The sequence below is a fragment of the Catharus ustulatus genome, chromosome Z (assembly GCF_009819885.2).
Source record: "Catharus ustulatus isolate bCatUst1 chromosome Z, bCatUst1.pri.v2, whole genome shotgun sequence".
NCBI classification, from domain to species: domain Eukaryota; kingdom Metazoa; phylum Chordata; class Aves; order Passeriformes; family Turdidae; genus Catharus; species Catharus ustulatus.
The window spans coordinates 66,266,874-66,293,948 of NC_046262.2; the positions used below are offsets into that span (position 1 = coordinate 66,266,874).

At 44.7% G+C, this 27,075-nt stretch overlaps 1 protein-coding gene across 5 annotated transcripts; it reads right to left on the reverse strand.

The window, feature by feature from the left end:
* Window positions 1-466: 466 nt before the first annotated feature.
* CHRNB3 (cholinergic receptor nicotinic beta 3 subunit) lies at window positions 467-26,901 on the reverse strand. Of its 5 annotated transcripts, XM_033084896.1 has the most exons (8): window positions 26,799-26,901; window positions 26,169-26,277; window positions 25,131-25,270; window positions 10,646-10,797; window positions 9,632-9,676; window positions 4,455-4,564; window positions 3,360-4,242; window positions 467-2,055 (listed from the first exon to the last, which is right to left on the reverse strand). In XM_033084896.1, the coding sequence occupies exons 3-8, from the start codon at window positions 25,141-25,143 to the stop codon at window positions 1,921-1,923; spliced, it is 1,338 nt and encodes a 445-aa protein (XP_032940787.1). In that variant the 5' UTR covers window positions 25,144-25,270; window positions 26,169-26,277; window positions 26,799-26,901; the 3' UTR covers window positions 467-1,920. The 5 variants fall into 5 exon arrangements, with proteins under 5 accessions (XP_032940787.1, XP_032940788.1, XP_032940789.1 ...); XM_033084897.1 differs by lacking the exon at window positions 26,799-26,901 and having other exon boundaries at window positions 26,169-26,369; XM_033084898.1 differs by lacking the exons at window positions 25,131-25,270; window positions 26,169-26,277; window positions 26,799-26,901 and adding an exon at window positions 13,817-14,176 and having other exon boundaries at window positions 3,360-3,625; window positions 3,713-4,242.
* Between the last annotated feature and the right edge of the window lie 174 nt (window positions 26,902-27,075).

Below are 27,075 nucleotides of genomic sequence, written 5' to 3' on the forward strand. Positions count from 1 at the left end.
GAGATTGTCATTTGTCATGGTAACAGGCAGCCTCCTGGAGGCAGTGCTCACAGGGAATACCTATCTCTACTGGAGCTTGAGAGTCTGGAAGTACTGGAAAGAAGAGCTTCCTGGCTGTTTTCCTACAGACATTTCACACTACTATGGGAACAAGTACTTACACTTTATGAAAGAAGAGAGGAGCGACTGATAGAATGGTCAACGTGTATGAGTTTTACACCAGTATCTTATGCTGACATCTCTCTGTATATGCTAAACTAAATTAGTTTATTCCAGCAATATGCTAACCACATGTGAATTCTTCTTGCTCAAAGTCACATACAGAGCTAAAAAATAATGAGGACTTGCCAAGAACATGCCAACCCCTCTGTTTGAATAGATTTGGGACAAAACTTTTTAAATGGGCTACAGTCTAGCTTTGTTGACAGCAAATCAACAGCAAATCCCAGTGTAAGGACACTCCAGGTATCATTTACTAAATGCATCTTTATTAATAATAATTGCACAAGTGAACAGAAGTTTCTGCATTGACACAACATGATGCAATTACATTAACTCATGGGGGTCTGGTGTGCATGCACAATCCAAGCACAAGAACACCTCTCTGTATTTTTAACCTCCATCTCTAGGAAAACAGTTTCAAGGCTAGCTAAAACTTTAACACATATTTAGATTGTCAAGAATTGGATCTCCAAATCCCCTGCTAACCTTGAAAACATTTACAAGTTCTGAATAGGATTTTCTAAAGCACATCATGTTGGAAAACACTGCCCCAGCAAAAGTGGCGAGAGCTTTATTCCTGCGTTCAAGAGTTTCACCTGAGTGTCTTCTGTCACATCTCACTTATTTAACACTTTTAAGAGCTGCTTCTAATCATGCAAAAGGATCCCCTAATAAATGAATCAAAGGAATGAAGTTCTGAATTGCCTAGGGAACATGGACAAGCAAACATCCAAAAATGCATCTTCCAGGTGACCAGCCCACCCCATAGCTCTCAAGAGAAACCCCACTCCTGCAACAGCCACAACTTCCATCTGCGAAAAGAGATGTCTGCAGCTTCCCTCCAGCTGAACACTTCAGGAATATCACTATTGCCTTATGAAGTCGCATAGCCACCTTTGCTTAGGTGATATTCCACTTGTGAACAAGCAGATGAAGGAATAATAGTTTCTAAATGTGCAGCATGGGAGGAAATCATCACTTTGTTGGCCTTCTGGCACATTACACAGCAGCAAGCAAAATGGCAAATAAGACTGAAAAGTGGGCAAAACCTTGCATCTTCCTGATGTTTGAGGTGAGATGATGCATGCCATAAAGGCAGGTAGCAGGTGGATGGATTCTGCACCTGTCAAGCTGATCCTGCAGCAAGGTGAGGCCAGAGAGTCAAGGTTTCGATCATCTAAGAATTTATACTTTTTCTGATGCACGTGCTATGCAATTGCCAGTTCTGACATACACATAAAGCAAACTGTAGACACTTAGGGGTTTTTTCTTGGAAACACAGATAAACTGAGTAGAGACTTGTGTTCCTACTGTAACTTCTTTTACAATGTAGCATTTTAACAGGCAGATCTGCCTTTTAAGTATAATGATTGTACAAGACCTTCTATTTCCAACTTTAGCTAATAATCTTGGCTTTTTTAGTAATACAACAAAACTAACAATAAAATAATAAAAACCCAGTTGTGCAACCCCAGTTCACTTTAGGTCTTGGCTGTGCACTAAGCTCTTCTCTGATTTCAACAAAATCTATAACTGGTAGAGTTATTATGAGGATTGAAAGCATTAATAAATGCCCACTGTTACCATCACCTTCCCTCATTCTTGCTGCTGCTCCCCGTCTTGTACAGCTGAGACCGAGCTCCAAGGCACCACCATCCCTTGGCACCGTACTTGTTGTATGTTACTGCGGGATGTTTTCTACAAGGCGTTGTTCAACCACATCCGTAACGCAGGGGTAAAGATGAGAACTGAACCTGTCACTGACACCACCAAAAACAACCACAGGAAGATCCGATCCAGGACTTGAGCTACAAATTTCCAGTCTTGTACAACCTGGAAAGGACAGAGGGAGGATAAACAAAAATAGTAACAAGCCTGGTACAGTGTTGATACTTCTACATCCATTTCAGCTCCCCAAATCTGGATTTAAAATCAGACATTTGTAGTATGTGGCAGCCTAAAACTAACAGAGATCACCTCTTCAGTACTCATAGCTGCAAATCACTCAACCCCCTAAAACAATTCCATAGTTCTATGCACATGGTGATGAGACTTCCTCAGCCTGCTCAAAAGCTTTTAGTTGAGTGCATATAGAAAATTTACAGACTTAGCCTTGAAAATGGCTTTACTGTGAATTGTATTTCTTTTTACAGATCTGCATTTCCCTCTAAGTGCCAGGATGAGGCTCTGGCACATCGCTTGGACACAGGCATTAATTCCAGTGCAAGCTGTACAATTTACTTATGTTTGCTTAAGTGATTTGTTGGCTCAGATTGGGTACACTCAGGAGGAGAATTTTGAATTGTGAGAGCCGGCACAACTATGCACACACAAAAGTGCTATAAGGTGAATAAATAGCACTTTTTATTCTCCTTTTTATTAAAATTATTTCAACTTCAAACAAGTTTCAGTCATGGAAAAGTATGTGTTCACATATTGCATATTTGATTTACTGCTCTTCTTTCTGCTGTTGTCCTTTCAGCACAGTTTGAACAAAGCCTTAGCTCTTGCTAGGAGGGTGCTAACAGAAGTTTTTTCAAATGCTGCTAGCTGCATTGCTCTTCTGTCCTACCCTTGCATGAGATGCATTGTTTGCAAACACAGTAATTTGCCCTTTTATAAGTCAGGAGGCTCACTAAGAGCTGAAGGATAGTAGCTGGGAGCTAATCTAAACAGGTGCTAGTGAGAATCTAGAAAACCTTCACTCAAAACAGAGCAGCTATGCAGTGCACAGTCTGTGCTGGGAGGCCAGGACTGACACCTGGCAAATACCACAGAGCTTGCCTGTGTGAAAGTGTGAAAATTACATTTTTTGAGCATATGACACTTCAGAGGCTTCCAGATTCATATGTATCCCAGACTTACACTGGACAAGGTTATTAAAATAATTCCAAACCAGGAATTTCTACAGGACAGGTTCCTGGAATCTCTTGCATCTGTGAAGAGCAGGGACTCTCACAGAACAATACACTTCTCCTTGAAGCTATGTGTTGTCTCAAAAAACATATTATTTATCAAGGTCTGAGGAAGAATACATCTCAGAGAAGAGCAGGAGGAAGAGGCAAAGGGAAAAACATGCAGAAAAAGAAAGAGCTTGGAAGCCATTGCTGCAAAGGAAATGCCCTCCCTCTACCTACCTGTCTGATGAAATGCTCCTTTTTAACGTGCCTGGAAATGTACCGAATTGAGTCGGCTGCCTTTTCCAGAAAGGCAATAACAATTTTTTCTCCATCCTTTGCTTGCTTGTACTTGTGCTTCCCCAGAAACTTTGATTTCGAGGTGGTTCCCTTTTCTTCAGTCTCTGAGAACGAGTAGCGATCTACATGGCCCTTCATGCAGAGCAGACGAGGCAACTTCTGGAGAAAGAGCCTTTTAACCCAGGGAGCCATGGGGTGGTAAGTTGCTGAGGATCGGTGGTGGACATTGATAACAAACACAGTCACGATGATAGAGAGGGTCACAAAAATCATGATGAAGAGCAGATACTCACCGATCAGAGGGATGACTTTGGAAGAAGAAGGGATTATTTCCTCAATCACTAAAAGGAAAACAGTGAGGGAGACTAGAACTGATGTCGACAATGAAAGCTTTTCTCCTTCATCTGAAGGTAGGTAAAACACCAGGACAGTTAGAAAAGACAAGCCCAGGCAAGGGATTATTAAGAAAAGAGTGTAAAACAATGGAAGGCGCCTCAACACAAAGGAGTAAGTGACAAATGGGTAAGAGTACAGCCCATCCTTCCTGTTGCCTTTCATACCTTTGGCATTTAAGATCTCCCACTCCCCATTATCAAAGAAGTCTTTCCTGTCTACATTTTCATCCACTAAAATCAAGTCCACCATATTGCCATCATATGTCCACGACCCAAACTTCATGGAGCAGTTCTGCCTGTCGAAGGGGAAGAAGGTCACATCCATTGTGCAGGAGCTCTTATAACTGGCCGGTGGTGTCCAGGTCACCACTCCATTGTACTTCACTATGGCTTTGGTCATCAGGGATCCCTCAAAACGTCCGTCAGCACTGGGAGTTGGACAGGAAGAAACAGTACCAAGTTCAGGACTGTGTTTGCCTCAGTCCCCCATTTCAGCTCTGCTTTCTATCCCTCACCTGGAGCACAAGGTGCACAACATTCCTACTGCCTAAAGAAGCAGCCTTCTGACAGCATGCACCATAGCTGACATGCCTTGCCCAAGCTCTGGCCTAAGCCCAGAGCAAGAAGTTACACTACTCACTTTTCAAACAAAACAATGTCAGGAAGCCACAGAGACTCAGAGGGGACCCGGATAGCAGTGATCCCACCATATTCGTCTGGATTCCAGGAGAGTTTGTGGTCGATCCATTCCTGTAAAAGAACAGCAGAGTCCTCTGCCCACTCACATGCAGCAGCCTCTTTCCTCACTTCCACCTGTGCCTCAACAACTGCATGCAAAGCACAGCAGGCACAGCCTGGTATGAGATGCTCAGCTACAGAGAGGGTGCCAGATGGGCACGGCTGGGAGGTGTTAATCCCCACAAGCACTGACATCCAGACACAGGTGAGACCCAAGAACCCATCCCTAGGCTGGCGACCTCAAGGCCAGCACTCCTGGAGAGCACTTGACTCTCACTTCACTCACCACCCTGCACAGACCACCTGAAAGTACAGTAATTTCACGATTATAAGCCACACCATTTTGACTAAAATTTTGCTCCTAAATTGGAAGTGCGGCTTACATTCAGGAGCGGCCAATATATGAACAAATTTTGGAAATTTCCCAACCTGGAGCTCGCCCGTCCCCGGGCAGCGGGGCAGTGGCGGCGCAGCTACAGTGCTGCCCAGCCCTGAGGGGCACAGCGGCAGCACCAGCCGGGCAAGCCCCTCTTCCTGGTGGCACTGGCCAGGCAAGCCCCTCTCACTCTTCCCAGCAGCACCGGCTGGGCACGCCGCTCCCCTGCCTCCCAGCGGCAGCGGTGAGCGGGGCCGGGGTTGCTCCGTGGCAGCCACCCTGAGCAGGACTGAGCCAGTAAACCCCGCGATCTCGTGACTCTGTTACTAATTGGCAACTTTGTGAAAGTTGCACGCGGATCCTCACTGTGAACTAAACTGCAGCTTACAGTCCGGTGCGGCTTATATATGGAGGGAAAATGAAACGTTGCTGACATCCCGGAAGTGCGGCTTATAATCGGTGCGGCTTGTAATCGTGAACTTACTGTAGTCTAGAAGGAAGGAGCCTCTTCCCTTTAGTGCAGGAGCTTTCCTTCCCTCTGAGAACCAGCCCAAGCTGGTTTTGGCTGGCACAGACCTCATGGAAGACCCTATGCACCCTAGGTGGTGTGGGTACAAGCACTCAAACGAGTCGAGGTGGCCTTAATTCACTTCTCAGTCAAGACCTGACCTTTTTCAGTGAATGGAGTACAACACCTAGCATCAGTACACCACCCTTGCAAAAAGTAATCAACTTGTCTTTCATCAGAAACACCAGCAGACTATCGCACAAAAAAAATTATGGTGCTATTGTAAAGTATTTGGTTGCAAAAGCAGGGAGAGTTCTCTCATTTTTCATCATGCTGAACTCTAGAACAATTTTTCTCTCATTTTGTGGATTTTCAGATAGGAAGATCATAATAAAGTGGCTCCAACAACCTGGAGATTTCCACAGAAAAGCAATGGAAAATCAGCTCTCTTACCCTTGTTCATTATTTATGAGGATATTCATTTGTCCACAGAAATAGCAGCAATATGATGCAAGAGCTGTAGACTGTGGTCAATACCAAGAAGTGGAAGATAAAACAGTTTCCATTAAGCTGCAGCACTAAGAGATCTCCAGGGATGTGGAGGTCTCAGGCTTCACTGGGCAATTTCCTCCATGACTTAAGGATGAACCAAAAAAACAATATTGCAATAATTGCTATAAGATTGTTATTAATTCTCCATATTGTTCCCTTCTTATTTCTTTGATTCCACATGCTTTTCACAGCTATACCTAGAGACATTTGTTATTGTTCAGGTGGAAAGAGAAGAGGGGCCATTGCTGCTCATAGCCTCAGCATCAGGGACAGAGAACACCACTTTTAGCATTAACTTTTCTCTGAGGATGGGTATCTAAGAGATGTCTCCAGCAGCCTAGGCTGTTAAGTGGTCACAGTCTCACCTGTCCTGGACACTTCCTGAAATAATACAACAGGGCTTAGGATGGAAACATATATCGTGCAAGGGGACAGTCAGGGCTGAGGAGCAACCAGCAAAGTCATCTTGCAGCCTTCACTAACACAAGAGCAGCAAATACCCTGAGAGCCACCTAGAGAGAGAATCATGGCTCTGGAGTTGAGTTGGAGTGGCCCCTTGGCCTGGGTTGTTTGCTCCATCTGCAATACTCCTCACTTTCCCCCTGCCCTGCATTGATTTCTCTCTCAGAGAAAGTGCTCTTTCGTGTCTGCAAGGCAAATGGTTGTGTCTTCTTACTAGAGCAGAAAATAGGTTGTGTGCAGACTTTGAAGATGAGCAGTTTAAAACAGGAATCTCCCTGTGGGCTATGCTGACACAAACTGTAGCAGGAGATACATAAGACTCTTTCCTCTCTTCTCCCTTTCTTCCAAGCTGCTCTAGACGTCACAACTGCTCTCTCCTTCCTCCAGTTCTGCCAAATTCCCCTTTCTGTGCTGTCACTGAAGGGTTTAACCCACCGCCAGTGGGACAAAAAACACTGGACCCATATTCTTGACCCTTGCTAGTAGACCCCACAGCTTGCCCGAATCCAGACACTTTCTCAGAAACCACTAAAGGCTCCTCTGAACCTTGTGTGTCAGCCTGCTTGTGTATCAAGTCCTACCATCTTGAGAATCAGGATATTTGAAGTTAACAAAAACAACAACAAAAACAAAAATACCCCAATCAACCAACCAAAAAAAAAAAAAAACCACCAAAAAAACCCCTTGAAAACAACAACAAAGCTTATGTTTAAGCTTTACTTATCCAAGCAAAGTAAGACTCCTGATGAGAAATTATGAAGTTGATAAGGAGCAGAGTGGATTCGCGAAAAGTGAATCATGCTTGACCAACCTGATTGCCTTCTGTGATTAAACAACTCCCTGGATGGACAAGGAGAGAGCACTGGATATTGTCTACCTTGACTACAGCAAGGCTTTCAACACTGTCTCTCTCATGATATCCTCTTCGGTAAACTCAGGATGTTTGGACTGGATGAGTGGACAGTGAGGTGGATTAAGACCTGGCAGAACAGCAGACCCCAAAGAGTTTGTAATCAGTGACACAAGGGCTGATTGGAAGCCTGTCACTTGTGGCATCCCCCAAGGTTCCATGCTGGGCCCAGAGTTGTTAAACTTATCCAGGGACTTGGATGAAGGCACAGAGGCCTCCCCTCACCAAGTTCCCTCCTGACACAAAGCTGAGAGCAGTGGCTGGTGCCCCAAAGGGCTGTGCAGCCCTTCAGTGAGACCTCAACAGGCTGGAGGGATGGAAGGAGAAGAAACATCTGAAATTCAACAGAGCCAAGTGCAGAGTCCTGCACCTGGGGAGGAGCAACCTCAGGCATCAGCACAGGCTGGGGTGACCTGCTGGAAAGCAGCTCTGTGCAGAAGGACCTGGGGGTCCTGGTGGACAACAAGCTATCCCTGAGCCAGCAATGTGTCCTGGGGGCCAAGCAGGTCAATGGGATCCGGGGGTGCATTAGGAAAAGCATTGCCTGCAGGTTGAGGGAGGTGATCCTGTCCCTCTGCTGTGTCTGGTGAGGCACATCTGGAGTGCTGTGTCCAGTTCTGGGCTCCTCAGGACAAGAGAGACATGGAGTTCCTGGAGAGGGTCCAGTGGAGGGCAACAAAGTTGACAAGGGGACTGAAGCATCTCTTCTACTAGGAAAGGCTGAGGGAGCTGGGCCTACATGAGCACAACTTCCACAGCAGGACACCTGGGTCAGGCACAGGTATTTAGTGCTCAGCCTGAGCTCCTGAGGGCACTTATACATGTGAAAATCACAATCTGCGCCTCATTTTTCATTCCCTTTCATTACCTTGGGCTTTGTTGTTCTCAGCTCATCTCATCAGATGGAGAAGCAATATTGGAAATAGTAGCAACTCGAGAGAGCCCAGCTCTGGGAAATCACAGCCCTGAGTTTCCCTGAGGAGCTGCCCTGGCTAAAATCTGAGGATTCCAAAGGTTTCCAGAGAAATCAGTGTGTCTACAGTGCACAGGGCTTGGACCTGCAGGTGGCGGTGGGTGCTACAGCCTGCAAGGAGTGGGGTTGGAATGGGGAGAGGACAGATGAGGGCAGATGAGGGTCCTTTACAGGAGGGCTGTGCTGTCTGCCTAAGTGGACATTCAAAGTAAGGCAACCAAGATGTGGCCTTGTGCACAAAAGGGGCTGCAGCTGAAGGTGGGGAAATTGTAATACTGCAGATAATTCAGGACAGGTTCCCAGCAGCTCTATTTGGTTAAGAAAGAAATTTCTCCAGCAAAAGGGAAAAATCCTGTCTTCCTCACAGTGAGGGCAGGTCTGAGCTTTTCCCTCTTTAAGGGAGAGATCATCTTGACACACAATATCCATACTGGTTTTAGGGGTCTTGCTCCAGCCAGAATCTCACACTCACTGCAGCAGCACAAGACAAAAAATGAGAAAAAATTTTCTCCACCAGCCCAGCAACCCCCAAGAACCTTTCCCCATGGCATGATTTCAAGTACGGTTTGTTTTTTATGTCCTCTGCCCGGGATCACCTGACATCCTTACAGATACTCACAAGCCTGAGAGACTTAAAATAATAGTCACAAGGTCAGTAAACTGGTGCAATGTAACCTAAACCAAAAACAGTGTTCTTCAGGAGTGAACAAGAAGAAAGGAGACCTAATAATTCAACTTGCCCATTTCCCACATTTGTATAAATCACCGTCAGTTCCAGAAGCAATTATCATAGAGAGATCTGATTCATTTGCTACAGCTTTTAATGGGAGAAGGTCTGTGCTGTGTGTGTGTAACATACTGGCTTCTTCTTTCTCTTTACGTATGCTGAGGAATGAAGAAATCTATCTGAGACACCAGTCTTGGCTTAGGCAAGGGAGGTAGTACTTGTGTGACCTCTAAGTCTGAGACAGGATAGTCCCTCAGGGCCCATACCACATCCCAGGGATAGCCACTGCAGTACCGGTGTCACTTCCCTGAAGTGAGCTTGAGCACACAGCTGGGGTGCAGGTCAGGAGCAAAGGGTACCCCATGTCTAAAAGGTCTACCTGCCTGCCTTTCTGTCTGTACATTTGCTGATGCGAGAAGAGTGAAGCACAAACTTCAGGGTAGGTGTCTTGGTGCTGGCCACTCAGCATCATAAAATGGGATGGATGACACAGCAGGGAGCAGGCTGAGATGGCTACCCAGCTCAGCAGCTCCACATGGGGAAAAGGGAGGTCTGGTGCACTCTAATTTACCTGTTTCAGCCACACATTGGTTGTCATCAGCTGGTTCTTCTCATCCTACAGTGACAGAAAGGAGAGAGCATTGCAATACCAAAGCAGTCATTAGAAGCAGATCCTATGCCTACTGAGTCCAGCCTTGTGCCAAGATGAGGTGATCCCTATGGTCCTGTTTCCCCATGGGCTTGGGCTCTTTAGTCACTGCTGAGGGAAACTGACTGGCTTTCTAGGTGCTGTTCCTGCTGTCACTGGGAGCCCTCGAGGCAGGAAAACTGAAGTCGGGCATTTTACAGGAGCTGAAAGGAGCCATATGCCAAAGACCCAGGGTGCGGCAGGGTTCAGCCAGCAAGTGGTGTCACGTCACACATGGCTGTGGGCTCGTCTGACAGCACTGCTCGGCCTGGAGTGAGTTTGGAAAGATACAAGCTGAAACCTTGTCCCAAACACGTGAATAAAGCACAGAATTAGACAGTGCCTTCCACAGCACAAGGAGACATTGCCAGGGGCTGGGAATATAAGGAGCACACTGTTGTGTGGGTACCTCTGGGCATTGTGCAAATTCCACTGTGCATTGCAGTGGAAAGAGAAGGGAAAATTTCCACATGGGTAGAAACACAGGATTTTCTATTTTTGCCTCTAGAGTTTTATCTTAGTGAGCAGCTGGGTTAAGACTTAAAGTACTTTTGGCCTCAATACAAGCTTGCTTGGAGTGAATAATGTCCAACAGGTTCTGACACTTTTTCAGTCCTCTCCTTTAGCTATCTTGTCAATTAAATTCAAATATAGATGTCAAGGACTGTCTGGCATGGGTTGTTTGATTAAACCTTATGGAAATTAGGCCTTACTCCCTGAGAACAGCAGTGAGAAAAGGTTTCCTTCAAAACAAATGAGTCCTACAGTCCATGCTGGGGACAGGGATCACTCTGCATTTCTTGTGTCAGGAGGCAAAAGCTAATTACATTACCAGTCCTCCCAGGAGGAGGCACAACTATCTTTATAGAAGTGGTGTTTTACTAACACGACACTTACCACATCCACAAGCTGTGATATCTTTAACCCAAAAAAGACTTTGATGGTGTCATTGGAGTTTTCCACAGGGCGGACCCATTTCTGGTAGCCTTCAAATAAGTGCTTAAGGAGTGCATCCTCATTTTCCGCAACTGAACTGAGGGCATTCACATCTGAAAGAGAGCAACACTGAGTACAGGCATTGCCAGAAAGCAGACATGGAGAATGCAATGAGATGAAAAAGTGAGGCAGAGCAAATGATGTGAGAAAAACTCACATCTGGCCAGGTCTTGTCTTGTACATCAAATTGTGCAGGAATTCAGGATGCAGATTCAGACTCTCAGCAGAGCCAGGGCAAGTGAATGGAAAGGCAAGATAGCCCAAGCCCAACTCATGTACAAAAAAAAATTATCAAACCAGAGCAGTGATGACTTTGTACTAGGTTTATGTTTCCTATGGCCTCTTTGCCAAAGCAAAAAGAGCCCACACGGCAGCAGTAGGAGCTGGATGATGCAGTCAGGGCTAGATCTCCCAGGCAAGCACAGAGCCATCATGGTTTGTACCTGCACGACTTGTGACTCCCACAATCACCAACACCATGCTCCCCCTTCCCCTAGCTACCAAGAAGGGCTAAGGGCAGTTCAGACACTCCATCCTTTCCAAAACATCAGTCCCACTCCCTGTGACACTGAGGTTCTGACGTGACCTCCATCTCTTCTCTTGTGCATATACACAGCAACCAAGGTGAGAAGGATTTTAGCTCTCTTCAAAGCCACCATGGAGGAAAAAAGACTGGCCCCACGCAGCAGGGATCACAGCCAGTCTTGCTGTGTCAGCAGTCAAAAGGGACATCACAGGATGCTGTCCAGGGCCCAGCTTGTGCCCTGCCAGCCCCAGGGCGAGCAGAACATCTGTGCCTGGCTTGCCAAGCATTAGTTGCAGGAGGGGTCTGCAGGCAGAGGGTCATGGCCCATGAATGGTGCCGGAATCTGACAGTGGGAGAGCCCTGGAGGGCACAGCCAATATGCCCACACAGTGTGCATCAAGGATCAGAGTTAAGGCAGCCCCCAGCAGAATCCCTGTGCACATGGAGAGAAAGGGCATTCAAACCCAGCAGCTCCTCCAGAGAGAAAACTGGAGGGTCATGCTCTGCTCCTACATGGAAGAAAGGATGTGACCACAGACCACATCTTCTTCCCCAGCACCTGCTGCCCATCTCTGAGCACAACAGGCTGTGCAGCATCCTGAGGCTGCAGACAGGGCTAGACCTGGCAGCAAGCAACACCGCTGAAGAACTGCCCAAAGCAAAAATCTGTAGAGCTTTCCAAGGGACAAAATCACTCTTTAATGTTGTCTGGATCCTCTCAGGATAGCACAAGGTCCAAGCAACACTGTCATTCCCCACTTCCAGCCACAGCAAGATACTGCTATAACCTCTGAAAACCAGAGGGTGCACTCACAGGATAACAACTTTACTGTCAAATGTTCTAGCACAAGCTGTGTTTGTCCTCTGTAGCTGGAATACAACTGTGGTGGGGTTACAAAGCCCTGGGCAGGTAGACTGAACTTTCACACTCATTTCCACTGCTCCATCCCACAGCCAGGCATGGTTCATGAAGCTGTCAGCACAGTTTATAGTGGTCCTGTGGCCACATTTGATCTTGTCACTTTGTCACAAGCCCTTGTCGCAGATGCCCTTCTGCTTGTTCCAAGGTTTATTCTCATGCTAGAGCTGACCCTACCATCACCACAGAGTCTGCAGTCTGTCCTAGGAAACTATATTGGCTGCCCAAACACGGCAGATGGGTATTGCACCTGCAACCAAAGGAAGAGAAAAAACACGTTTCTCCCCCCCTCTCTACCCACAACCTCAGAGGTCCAGCTCCCTGAGATACAAGAGCCTTTGCAGAGACCCCATCTCCTAGACATTTTGCTTTCCCTTTAAGAGATTCATAGGGGTGTATGGTTGTTAAAAACAGGAACATTAACAAAAAAGCCATTGAATAGAAAAATCCATAACCCCAAAATATGCAGGAACAAAACCAGCTCTCTGTCAATGCCAGAACACACTGTTCAGTTTTTATTTGAGAATGACATCCTGCACACATACATGCATCCATACACCCTGTCCTTGGTGTCCGTGGGTGTGTAAGACCTCCCTCAAAAGAAAATGGTGCCATTTCACAGCCCATATCTCACATAAAGTTCAGGTATCTAATGCTCCAAGTGGGTACAGAAGACAGGTGGTAAAGCTGGGTTTGGGGCTGGATATGTTGAATCTCATCTGCTGAGGAAGCTACAAAAAGGTGAAAAAAACTTGAGGGCTCTCACAAGGAAGAAAGTCAGAAGGAAGAAGATTGCTGCCTCTATAAGACAGCCTCAGTACTTGCACAAAGACAGTTTAAAAACAAAAGTTATTAATGAGAAATAAGAAATATCATGTGGGAAGATAGCCTAACAGTTCCTTTGACCAAGCCCCACTTTATGATTAAGTTAGATAAAGTCATGGAGAAAACATTGAACAATGTAGCACTGCCTTTGACAGAGAAGCAGCCTTAGGACATATACATGTATAGGACATATACAGTGGTAGGACAGATACATCCCCAAATCTACCATATGATGCCCTGAGAGTCAAAAACTGGAGAACCCTGTCAGGTTAACATGTGTTCAAGTACTCAAGCACTACTTGCCATCTCCCCCCGCCCCTGTCTCTCTCCGTGATCTGTCCAAACAACAGCTCCCCACAGGTGCAGAACAGGAGTTCTGGGGCAGAAAGTCTGCTAAAAAAACGTGCAGAACACCCCAATAAATGCAGACAAGACACTTAGCCTTTTATCAGTTTGCCTGAAGCATTTCAGGTTTTTCTCTTGGTGATAGGAGTTCTCCCTTAATTCCCTTTAGCAGTCAAAAGTTGAGCTTAGGATTTTTTGCTAATTTCTAGCTAGCAACTGCCCCACCACCAGTTACTAAAATGTAGTTGTCAAACTGATCATGGTTGCAATACAAGAGCAGCAGCTGATATAACCCTCTTCTGCTACTCACGCAGTGTTTAAAGGATGACCAAGGGAAGCCAACATTCACCAGAAAGCATCCAGTATCCCAGAAAGTAGCAGCTAACTGGCCAGCAGGTAAAAAACTCTAACACCTGCAGCTCAGCTTGGAAGAAGAAGAAGAAGAAATCACACCTACCTGAGCGGCTCAGACACAGCACAAAGAGCACTAGGCAAAGCATGGGCACCACCGTGGCTTTTCCTTTAAATCTGATCTTCTGTTTTCATAAGCAAATCGGGCTCATCTCTGTAGGAGACTAAAACCATCTAGCTAAAAATCAAAGACAGTTGAGTCTGCAAGGCAAGGCAGCACCTTTCTAGCCTTATCTTGCCCTCATTATGACTTGGTAAATCACACTTCATTGATTTTCAGTCAGCTGTCACATCCCGTAAGCCTTAAACAGGGCTCTGGGTCCTAAACTCTGACCGATCTCTTTGTGGCAGTATTTAGGTGGCTATAAGCACTGCAGTCTGGGAGTATGCAAGAGGAAAGTCTTTCAAAGAGGCAAATTATCTTTTATTATACTAATTACAGCTGTTAAAAAAAAAAAAAAAAAACTAAAAAAACCCAAAACAACAGGCTGCAGTTCAGATCCAAAGATAAATCAGATACCTTAAAGATTATCTCTCTGCTCCAGCTGTATTGGTTGATCCAATAATAGAAGCAGACTCTCTACAGACCTAACTTAGCTTATTCATTTTTCATGCTACACTTGCTATTCTGAAGATATAAAATGGATTTGCAGGGCAAAAAAAAAATCCTAGTAAGATGTAAGTGGGAAAACGATGCTGATTTCTAAATTTGTATCTCATACACAAAACATCACAGACAGCAGCACAGAAATGCTTGCACAGTACTATCCACTGGCACATCTTTACAGAGAATGTTGCCCCCGGGGTCTTGTATTAAGCAATGGGAGTCAGGATTGTTTAGCCAGCTCCTCTGTAGTCAGACCTCTGTCAATCCTCCCCAGTGACACCTCACACAAGGCTCCTTTCAGAAACCACCAGAAATTGCTGATAATCGAAAGGGATACAGGTTCCTCTTTTCCCATCCCCCTGACACTGCTCCACTGAAGGATACCAGGATCTTCTATGTTTTCTTCTAAAATGAGAGTCATTTTGGCATATCTCTCCAAAGAGGAAGTTTTCTCCTGAACTTCTCATATTCAAGGAAGAGACATGCAAAATTCTTTTAGCTTGTCTCCAGACACAAAATTCTTCCTGATTCGATTATTTCTTGCTAGCTGTTCAATTGCTTGCTAACTTTTATATGGGAAGCCTGGTACACTTCTTGCAGTGGCCTAGATTTTGGTACAGTCACAAGATTTGTGATTCAGATTTGCCTTATCTAAGGTCCTCACAGAGGATTGATAACTGGCAGCTGTAATGTTATCAGATTATTCAGCTTCCTGTAATTAAAAAGTTGCCATTTAAGTGTGGTTCAAAGTCACATTGCTGCTGCAAATAACATTCTTGTCCTGCCAACTTATTCATGCTTCTGTGGCCTTGCAGCCTACCTTATCCCTAGCAGCAACTCAGTCAGTTTGCTTTTTTCACTACTGTGCTACACACAAGAAATCTGCAAGGGCCCTTGCTAGCTCCTCAATTCTGCCCCTGATCACCCAGAAGGACTAGAGGAGCAGCTGGCTTCTTCTGCATCTTTTCTCATCTCAGATGCAGAAAGCCATGCAAGAACAAGAGTGCTACTAAGAGACCATCTTCAATGAAGTGTGCTTTCAATCTCAGCTGCTGTAACTTCTCAGTTTCCCTATTGGATCAACAGGCACTAGATCCCTATTGGATCAACAGGTACACAGGAAAGCTCCTTTTTTTATGCTGCCTTCAAGAGAATATCAGTCATTTGGCTAGAATGGTGGGGACAGACAGCACCACAGTCTGCCACAAAGCTGAGTAGGGACTAAACACAATCATTCTGCCTGACACCGTTTTTTCTGCGACCAGGTTACCCCTTTAAAGTGCCCTCTGCAGATTACCCCATACTTTCCATCATGTTTGTGGTCCTGTACAGGACTCAGCTTCCCCAGACATCATCCATAATTTTGCTTCATGACTGCAAGTCCCAGCCTCTGCCTGTTGACACCTCTAAATGTAGTTACTGCCTGAGACTGCATTCAGGCATTGCTCTGTTAGACAATATGAGAGACACTTGTTTTTCACAGGGCTTTTACATGCTGCCTCGTGGCAATGGAGTTAATTTATTATCTGCCTACAGGAACAGGCTTTTTGCTACTACATGGTAGTTGCTTGGAGGGAAATATGAAATATGGTAGAATTACCATTGCCCCCACACACTGCCTAGACTGTGACAAGAAGTAAGGACCAGATCTGCCTGGTCATTGGCTCCCAGAGTTACCAGACAGCCAGGGGAGAGTACTGGAGAAAGAAATTCTGTTTGCCTGTTGTTTTCTGCTCACAAGTCTTTGCGCAGCTGTGCACTCCAACATTTTGGAAAGGAAGGTATGCATGAATACTCCATTTTCCCAGGCCATGAAGCATGAGGTGCATCCATCCTGAGATACCAAATTTATTTTTGGGCAGAACTCTGCTTGTGACAGTACTTGAATGGCTGTTCTCTATTGAGAAAATGTCTTTTCCACACACAGGTTTCATGGCATTTGTAACTAATATGAGGCTGTAATTCTGGACTGCAAAGAGCCATGTACTGCCCGGGCACAAGCAACACTGGAGCTGGGCCTCACCTTCTAGTGAGAAAAAAAAAAAAGTTAGAAAAAAAAGAGAAATCTACCTAGAGGCACAGAGCCATCAATTTGCACCCACATGGTTAATATTAGCAGCGACTGAAAACTTGAGGTTGTGATGGATAGTCCCTAAGCCATGCTACCTGAAGGCATCATGCAGTCAAGCATGGAAAACAAACACAGATTCCAGGGGAAGATGACAGTGCTGGCTGACAATCAGAGGCTGGTAAACCTGAACTAAAGTGAGAAGGATGGTGAAGAGGAAGGACACAGATGGGAGGTGCTCTGAACCAGAACTGTGAGGCTTCGTTCCAGAAACCCAGAGACAAAGTAGAGTTTGCCACACCCATAGGTTTGTCAGCTCCAGGTAGGAGAAAAGAGAGGAGCAAGAGACACTCTTCGGGTAGACATGTTTTCTCCCTCCCAAACCCATTTCAACTTCCCTGGTCCCTGTAGGTGATATGCCAGAAGCCAAGGAAGGGCACAGCTGCAGTGCCAGGACTTGTGATAGAGCCAGACTCCCCAGAGCTCCCAAGGGAGGATTGAATCCATCTTGTACCATTTGCCATGAAACACGAAGCCAGAGGATGAACACCTGCCCTTACGAGGTGAGGGACAGTTTCTGGAGCAAAAATGGGGTGGGAAAGGGCAGAACGCCAGGAATCTCATCTTTGCCCTGACACTCCTCAGGTCCTTTCTGATCTCAGTTCTGGCCAGCAGCAGACACCTCTCGTCACTAGCAGCTTCAGTGGGCAAAAAGAGAGCACTTTTTGCAGCACCAGACACTTTCATGTGCCAGATGGAACACTTTGAAGCCAACCACCCACCTGTCCATACATCCTGTACTCTCCTCCAGCTTTCTGTCCCACCAAACACCCTCCTTCTTTCCCTCGGCTTGCTTACCGGCCCCACCGGGCACACCCCATTCAGTCTCTCCCGGGCTGCCTTTTTCCCCTCTAATCCCTCCTTCCTCCTCCACACACCCTTTTCTGACAGGAGTTGCACCGCACCCCACCGCCCTCATCTCCACCGCCGTGCCCCAGCGCAGTGGCCGCTTTCCTTTCCCAGCTCCTCCTCCTCCTCCTCTTCCCGCTCTGCCTCCGAGCCCAGGCGCTCCGTGCCTCTCCCAGCCCGTGTCCCAGCTCCCCGCCGTGGCTGGACGAGGCCAGCGCAGGCAGCACCGCGGGACCCGGCTGCTGCCAGGGCTCCCAGCCCTTCCCAGGGAGCGGGCACGGCGGCGGGCTGGTCTGGGCTACCACGGGCGCTGCGGGCTGCGTGAGCTCTGCTGGGGAAACAGCGCAACGGGAAGGGCTCGGAGCTCAGGGGTGAAAACACACGCGCCTGTCCTTGTGTCAGCCAGGGAACACGCAGCTCGGCAGGCTCGGAAAGGGCTGACGGCCGCCCTTGAGGAGCCTGCCTGCACCAAACTCCTTCGACTTGCACCCACGCAGCCGTTTCAGCAGTGATCAGGCTCTGTAAGGTTTTGCAGAACAAGAGTCGTTTCAGCCCTTGGTTTCCTTGGCACCTCCCTGCCCTCGTCCCATTTCTATCGCATCCATGTGAATGCAGACTTGAGACTGAGTCCCTGTGCCTTCCTGAGAGTGCAGAGTGCACACAGGTGCCCGCAGCACATTGCTCCGTGAAAACCTCCCAGTACTTCACCGGGAGTGGGACACGGGTCTTTCACAGGTGCAGAGGCTCTTCATCACCGCATATGCATTAATATTTCTCATAGGTGGTGCATCATCTTTTGCATTAGAATAATTGTTTTCATTTTTCAGTTACAACTTTACAGTGAGATCTCATTTAGGAGTGCCTTGTGGCACTGTGATCACTTCCTGCATTTTGGCTTTGAATATAATAATTTTCAAACCCATTTGTTCTGAGTTAATAGTTGTAAACAAAGGTCTGGCTCAGCTCTGCCATTTTCTCAGCTTTTTTTCTTCCATTTCATCAAGCTCATCTCACATTCATAAATGCCCCTTGCAGCTCAAATTTTATGTGCAGCATCATCGACCAGCTGTTCAGATGCCAAGGCTTGGGAGATTTCAGGGGTAAGCAAACAATTAGCAAAGAAAGGATCAAGATTTTGCAAGATGTGAGAGAAAAATCTCTTTTAACGACAAGTGCTTCAGCAATGACAGAGAAACTTGGGTCATACCTACCTGCATGAGCTTTTCAGCCTCTCATTTTCAATGGTTACACCTGCTGTCTAGAAGCCTTTATCCCAGCACATGCAGTGCTCTATGATGAGAGGTTCTGCTTTCTCATTCTGATCTAGTACAGGCTTTTTATCCCCAGGGCAATAATAAAATTTAAAGGGCAATTTCTGCCATGTCCTATGGCCTCGATAAGCTGCATGATTCCTTGAGCAGCTTTGTTCATTTCACCCACTTCTCTCTGGATGTGACAGCTCCAGCACACAGCTTGAATGGTGGTAGCTGACAAATTCTCAAGCTCTTTTTGGAGCTGCTCTATCTGGCATGGGAGGATGGGGGCCTCCCTTGAAGATATAGCAAAATCAAATGCTTTGTCAGAAATTGAACGAGTTCTACAAGCTCTGTTACTGCCTGCATTTGAGGGCATTTGCTCTTTATGGTCTTTTCCCTGTGGGTGCACATAGTCCATGCAATCCAAATAAGGAGGGCTTTTTAAGAATGGTATCTTGACAGAGATAATAATTCTGGACTGTCTAAAAGATTAAAACAATTATCAACTTTCATTAGAAATGTTAGCCAATACTACTTTGTGTCTTTCTTCATTATATTACTGTATGCTGTTGAGCTGTTGGAAGCTACTATTTTTACAGAAAATGCAGCAGCACTAATTGTCTAAGCCATATTCAGCCTCACAAAACTCAGGATCCTATGATGTGCACGCATTTTACTTCAGATCATCCCTGACTAAAAAGCAGAAACTGCCCTGGCAGCAGATCGGTCAACAGACCAGACCTCAGAGTATCTATCAAAGTGTCACAAAACCACCTTCTGCAGGGAAAACAGCGGTAAGAGATTTTGTGAGGGGTTATTGCTTCTCTAGGATGCCACAGCAGGGCTCAAGTCAGCCCTCTGCTGTTCTGGAGACTCCTGCCTGAGGGTTTGAACTGGGATGCAGGCCTTCTGTACTGAGATACCTGCTTGCCATGCTGAGTCTTATATTATTGGGGTTATTGCCAAACACTTAAGAAAGAAAAATATTTATTCCTTCTTCTCTTGAGATTAGATAGATATGTTTACAGGTAGGAACCAAGGACAGTATATGCAGGACCATCCTTTGGAACATCAGTGACATTTTGGGCTTCTCTTTTCACTGATTCATAAATGTAGACTGAGAAACCAACTTCCACATAACTTCCAGAATTTTCTATACATAATGACTTATTATATGTCCTCTTGAATGTCTACCTCTATGCTTAAAATTCTGTGTTGTCTACCTCCAGGTATTTGCTTGTTATGTTAGAGTTCACAAATGAATATTTGCTCATGAGTATGTACAAACAAAACCCCATCAAAGTTCATGCCTGAGAGTGCTGAGTATAGAAGAAATAAAGGCATTTACATAACAGCCTATATCCTCAACAGAACAGTTCTGAGTAATATCAGCTAGCCTGGAACTGTGGAAACAATTGATGCTAAACATGAGTGTAAACATAGCATAGCATCTTGTAAGTATTTGGTAATAATGGTTTTGTAATAATTTGATATAAATTTGTATTTATTTGGTATAACCCATGCATATATCTCAAAACTGTGTAAGTTCATCAAATAGTTTAAAGTTGTGAAACAACAAAATGGAAGGTTTTGAGACCTAAACAGCTGTCTTTACTGGATGACATCTTTGATATATGTCTTTTGTCTTGTTTCTTACAAGTTAGAGAAGCTAAATACAAAACCAAATGTTTATATCTTCACCTCACTAGAAAGCATAATTGATATTACCTGTAAAATGTGCAAAAACTAGATTTGCCTTTTCTATCATGTCAGAATGTCCTATTTCCTCTAACTTTTAATGGCCTGCCTATGCCTAGTCAGAAGAATTAACCTAAAGGCATTTAGGTAACTTTACCTATTAGTAAACTGATGGTGGGTTGGAATAACTCCTTGAACTAGGAGCAGAGTCTGATAATTTCTATGTATTAGGAGGAGGAACACATGGGATAACAGCCAAAATACTCTGCAGGCTGCTCCCATGGCAGGAAAAACAGGCTGGGAAGATGTCCAGTTCTCCAACAGAAGGCTGATAAGTGTAGGGCCAGTCCCTGGCAAGTCAAGGGATGATGGGGCGGAGTGCCAGGAGACAACTTGGCATGGCCCTGGTAGAGCTTACAGAACAAATGCCACCTCCACTAAACTTCACAAAGGCCCTTTGAACTGCCTCAGGCCAAATTGGGCTGCTGTCATCCTTCTTCACATTATCATCCTTGTATCTCTGCACTAGGGGCAACTTCTCACATTCACTTTCAATGCAAATCAGTCAAGAGACCTGATTTCGTATGGTTTGTAATGTTTTGAGGCTCTCAGTAAGCCCAGAGATCTTGATGCATTAACACCAAGTGCAAACAACATGATAATCACCGAAATCAAAAGGAGCAGAGAAATAAAAAGACTGCAGAGTTCAATTCAAGGTTTAATTCCTCTGTGAGTAATGGGGACGACTGTTTGCATTGGAATGCTATCAGGCACCTTACTCAGTCAGGTAAATAACCACTTATCATTGCAGTTGGATTTTGCCATGATCTGACAGCAGCACAGCAGACTGCCACACTGCTGTGAGCTCATCTCCTGCTGTGACATCATGAGCAAGCACTTGGCAGCTGAAACTATATGTGACTTCATGACTTTGTTCAAAAGAACAATGCTGCTTAGTCCTGTCTGAGACAATGAGGCTGCCATAGAAACTCTCTTTTGCACAAAGCTGAGAAAAGTCCATGATGGATTTCCTAGCAATACAATACCATTTTGAGAAAACTCAAAGAAGAAATGATGGTTCCACAGGATTCGGCAAAGTTTTGCCCAAAATGTTCACTTAGGCTTTTAACATTTCAGGACTAGCAGGCCCTTTACAGTCTTTACAGTCGATTTTTTTTTTTTTTTTTTTTTTTTTGGAGAGGGAGGGGGAAAACAATATCAGTGGTGAGGACATTGCTAAGAAAGGTCTCCCATCCCCTGGGAATTGCTAAGCTCACTTTTATGTCTCTTATGTACAGGAATCAAGAGGCAAGCAGAATAAAAGCAAAACTCAGCTTGAAAGCACAGATAGTGAAAACCACTGAAATATTAAGCAAGCTCCTCTATCCTCAGGCCAAACTCATCCATTAACCTGAAGCAGTGTTCAGAGACAAGCTTTCTACTCCAATGCTGTTTCCAACAGCATTTTCCATTTTCATCCCTGTGGCACATTTTATAGTATGAAACAGCAAAAAGTTAGCAGTCCATAATAAAAGGTTACTGCCTCAACTTCTGAATTCAATTCCCTGTTCAGTTGCTGACAACCTCTGTAACTGAGTAGGTCAGTGTCTCATTATCACGTACAAAAGATCAGAAAATGTGTTGGAAAACACTGATATTTAAATTCTCATAGTATTAGTAGAAAAAAACAGATGAATCTTTGTTAAGAGAGAAGAGTGATGCTCTAGAGGAGCAAGGCAAAGCACACAAGGAACAGTCAGAGAAAATTATATACTATTTAATATTAGAAAATATTTCTAGCAGGGAGAAAAGTCTTACTTCTGTACTTATATCTCATCACAGAGATGTTGGATTTACTAGGCAGCAAGATTTTGTGGCAATCCTACTGTGTAAAACAAGGAAGGACAATGCCATCTCCTGTATGTATAAACTGATTTCATCAGCAGCTAAAGGAGTAAAAGGTGTTGAAGGAAGCTGGGCTTTGGTTAGGAATCCAGGCAGCACTGTGAACAACACAAGAAAGCACCATTTGCAGATATTCATTTACAGTAATTTCACTACTATAAGGCGCACCCTTTTGACTAAAATTTTCCCCCGAACCTGGAAGTGCGCCTTATATAATGGTCAAAGTTGCAAAATTTGCCAACCCAGAAGTGTGAGCCGCAATGAGGGGGTGGTGCCGCGGGAGCGCCGAGTTGCGAGGGGGGGCGGGAGCAGGTGGCCGCAGCCGGCAGGAGCTGTGTGGGGAGGGAGGGAGCTGCCCTGGCAGCCGCGCAGGGAGGGAGGGAGCCAGCGCCAGCCCCAGCCCCGGTCACTGTGTGGGGAAGGAGGGAGCTGCCACCAGCCCCGGCCCGGGTGTGGGGGGAAGAAGCCGGGCAGCACCGGTCCTGGCCTGGACATGGGGGAAAGAAGAAGCCGGGCGGTGCTGGCCCCGGCAGCTGTGCGGGGGAAAGAAGAAGCCAGCGGCTGCAGCCTGGGCAAGGGGGGATGGAGCCGCCGGTGGCCATGGCAGCTGAGCCGCAAGCTGAGCTGCGCCAGCCAGCACCGGGCGGGAGTGCCTGGGCCCGTGGCAGCTGTGGCCGGCGGGCAGGGGAAGCTGGAACCTGCGGCTGTGCGACTGTGACCGGGAGCCGCGAGCCACGCCAGCCGGTGCTGGGGGTGGGCGGGAGTGCTGGGGCCCGCGGCACGGGGAGGGCACCTGGGGCTGCGTTTAAAGGCTATGCCAATCTGTGAAAAATGTTTGCAAATTGAGCACCTGCCAGTAAATTCGTTACTTTGTTGCACACGGCACAGCTCCTTGCTGCAAAAAAAAAGTGTGCCTTACAGTCCGGTGCACCTTAGATAATGTACAAAGTTGCGAAGTTTGCCAACTCCCAGAGGTGCGCCTTCTAATCCGGTGTGCCTTATGGTCAGGAAATTACTGTAATTTAATTACATTTTATCACTGAAGTCATATACATGTCAAGTACCTGGTGGCTACTATATGAATCAAAAAGTCTAACTTCCAGCAACCTCAGTAGACTGGCAAAGAAGTAAATATCACCATGGTGATACTATTAGGTTAAGTAATGTTACAATAAGTTTGCTTATTGAGCGTAAAATCTTTTTCAGTCACATGAAGATTTACCATGAGGAAATCTTGACTTTGTTAGCTGATGACAGTATCAAGGAAAGGTAACTCCATTGACCTTATAACAATGGTTTGTGGATACCTATATTTTAAATATATAATTTCCAAACAAGCTGAGTTCTTTAAGCTGAAACAGTTACGTGAGCATTCACTTGGGAGAATAGATGTTTCCTATTATACACAACCAAGAAATTGCCATACTGTAGTATCTGTACTAAAGAACCTGCCCAGTTCCTCACCATGCTGAACATAAATAAACTCAGCAATTTCAGTCCTTTATCATACAAAAAAGAAGGAACACTAGTAAAAATATTTTCCCGTCTGAATTTAGAAAGATAAAAAATAAGATAAGAACTGAAAGTATATACATACAACAGGATTTGAGGTTATTGTCAAATAAATTCTTTTTCAGTCTCTCAACATAATACCACAAATATTCTTCTGACAGCAGCATCTAGAATTCCTCAGATTAAAACCACCACCACGAAATCTTTTGATATAACACTGTATCAGCTTGGGACACGGCAAGCCTGCATGATCAAGCTTTAAATAATTAGAAATTGAAACATTTATCAATAAGGTTATCTTCTGTGGCCTGAGTTCACACAACCTCCTGAAAGAGCTGTGAGACACCACCTTGCTCGTTCACAACCTGCTTGGGAATAACTCTCCCTTTAGATTTTCCTTACATGCAGGCAGTATTCTTCTGGACCTGACAGCATCAGCATCACTGAAAGTGATGAAAGTGAATGAAGATCCTATCAACACAAAATAAAGAAGAAAAAAAACAAAAAACAAAACCACATCAAAAAAGGGCAAGAAATTTGGACTGAGCTGTAAAAGTAGATATCCAAAGCTTCCTTCTCTCAGAGAGAGCAGCTGTGGTTATTATCACAAACCTGTAAGTACAGGTGGAAGTCTAGAGATTTCTTAAGCCAAGAACAAGGTCCCTCCCTCTTAATACAGAAAAAGTATCACCTCTGAAAATTTCTTCCTTTATGAAAACAAACAAAAAAAAAATTAACTTTTTTTCTGCAAAATACATGTGTGAGACTCCTGAAAAATATGAGAATGGGTACTGACCCCTGCAATGGAAGAATGCCCAGAGGAGATTGGCAAGAATGATGTGCTGAGGGAAGAATGTAAGGAAAAACAATGAAATTGTCATAAACAGAGATGAAATTATCTCAGCACAAGAGGGACTGGATAGAAAACTTTGCTTTAGGAATACAGATGCATCATTCAGTTCTAAGATCAAATAAACAGCCTTCCCTGAAACAATCAGTCAAGAGTAATGTTTTCCTGAGCTGACCAGGCCAACGTGGGAGGGCAGTGTGTATGTGACTCAGCCCAATATAAAGTATAGAAAATAGACAACTATGGGTGAAACCTGCATATTTCTTCCCAGTAACTGTGAGGACACAGTGTCATGACAGCAAGCATTGAGAGACCAGTAATGGGATTTTGAACAGTATATTTGAATTGTGATTCCATTGATACTGCAGCTGCTATATTGTGATTGTGCTGCAATTCCAGTATATTGCTGTAACATTCTGCTAAATCAAAGTCCTGGATACATCTATAAGAACTTGGTTAGAAAGTACTGGACTATGGTTGCAGGAGACTAAATGTGCCCAACACAAAAAAAGACACCATTACTGGAGGCAAGACCTCCTCCTTTTTCTGGATTACCTGTCCCAGTCATTGAATTGAAGAGCTCCCAGTAGAAAGCCACACATCTTTCACAGCCTCAAATACTGGAGCATTGGTTTTTCTACAGGTGCCTAGTACAGCTCAGACAATGTGTCTTTAATGGTCACAGCCAATGAAATCTGAAAGGAAATGAGAAGCCTACCTGATTTGCTCAAGTTCTCCAGACTTTAAAAAAATCCAAACCAAATCAAACCAAACCAACAAACAAAACAACCCACAACAAAGAAAAAAACACCACCCCCACAACAACAAAAAACAAAAAATCAAACCAAACAAACACTCTAATAACTGGTCTGATAGTGTTCTTTTTCCATACTCTCCCCTAACTAAAAGACCACTGGAACCCATTAAGAGGCAGAGGACAATCACTTTTCACAACGTGTGAAAAACTTTCTCAGAATGTGTGAGCCCAGGCTCTACAATCAATTTGGCCCTTACAATAGGAGGAGGCAGCTACAGGATTATCAATGGCTCATTTTGCACAACAAAAAGCTATACTCAATACTAAATGAACTAACAGTGGCAAGACTGTAGACAGACTTAACTAATAATTTAATTATGACAATGTAATGTAACTATTCTCAAGAGAGGTACTTGAACCCTTCCTTCTCAGTAACATATTTAAATGCTTTCTTTAACTTAAGACTATTTAAGATGACTTTCTTTGGCAACTGTTTTAAGTGTGCCATAGCAAATTAAACAGCAACTTCACAGCAGATTTTTTTTGCCCATTTTTAAACTCTTTCAGCCTATATAGCACTGTAAGGCTTTCTACCAATTTTCTGCAATAAAATGCTGTAGTTCTATCAAAGATCTCCACATAAAGATAAAACTTCCATTGAAAGCACTGAACAAGCACAAAGGGATTTCCTTTCTCTAAGAAATCTCCAAGAGCAATTGCTGTGATATTTTTGAGTCACATATCCTGTTTTTCTCTTTCTCATTTATAAACAAATCATTATTGTGGCAGAGTATGGTAAATCAACTGCTGTGCTTAAACCAGCAGGAGTCACATACCTGAACATGCAGTCGTCAACACACTTCAGCAGATTGTGTTTTGGTGGTTAAAATTACACTATGGCTCACCCCTTTCCACCCTGGCAAAGCTGCCTGATGAAGGTGTATGCTGTCAGGAAACAGATAAGGCTACCGATTAAAACCTAAAACAGATCTCTGAAAGAAAGAAAGCAAGCAAGCAATGGGCAGCTAGGAATAACTGCCTGGGTCCAGAAAAGCAAGCATCAAAAGGAGTCCTTTGGAAAGTATTCAGAAGCTGTTGAGGTTTTAGTTTTACCCAAACAACTATTTTCCTTCCTTCCTTCCTTCTTTCCTACATTCAGAGCGGGATTTGTTTAGCACTTTCTTCAGCTGCAAGAGAACTCCTTCATGATTCACACAGTACACCACAGCCTTAAATCCTAACAGAGCTGAAGGAAAATGAAATATCAGCAAGACAGATGATTTCTTGGACATTTTGATTTCCTTAATATGCTGCCACAGTTTTTAAGACCACACCAGTGACAACACAGACAAGATGGTAACTGGAAACACAAGAGTAAACAGAGCAGTGACAAAGAACTCCCTCAGCATGACAAGAAGTAATTTAAGTATTTAGCTATTCTTTCCTTTTACATAAAGCAAACTTACCTCTGAGTTTGAAAAGTCACAGTTAGACAGGGAAATCTAATACTTTGCAGAGGTGTAAGAAGAAAAAAGCAAACACTACACATAAATCAGATATCCTGCTGCAGCAAAAGGGGAACCAGGGCAACAGGGAGAAGGAAGCCAAAACTTCTGTTTAGAAATGGTTCCAATTCCTATCTGTTGAAGCATCTCCCCATTTCAAAATAAATCTTTCTATAACTTAATGATCTAACATTTAATGCCGATTTTGCTATTTTCTAACTCGTTTGAATTATTCAGT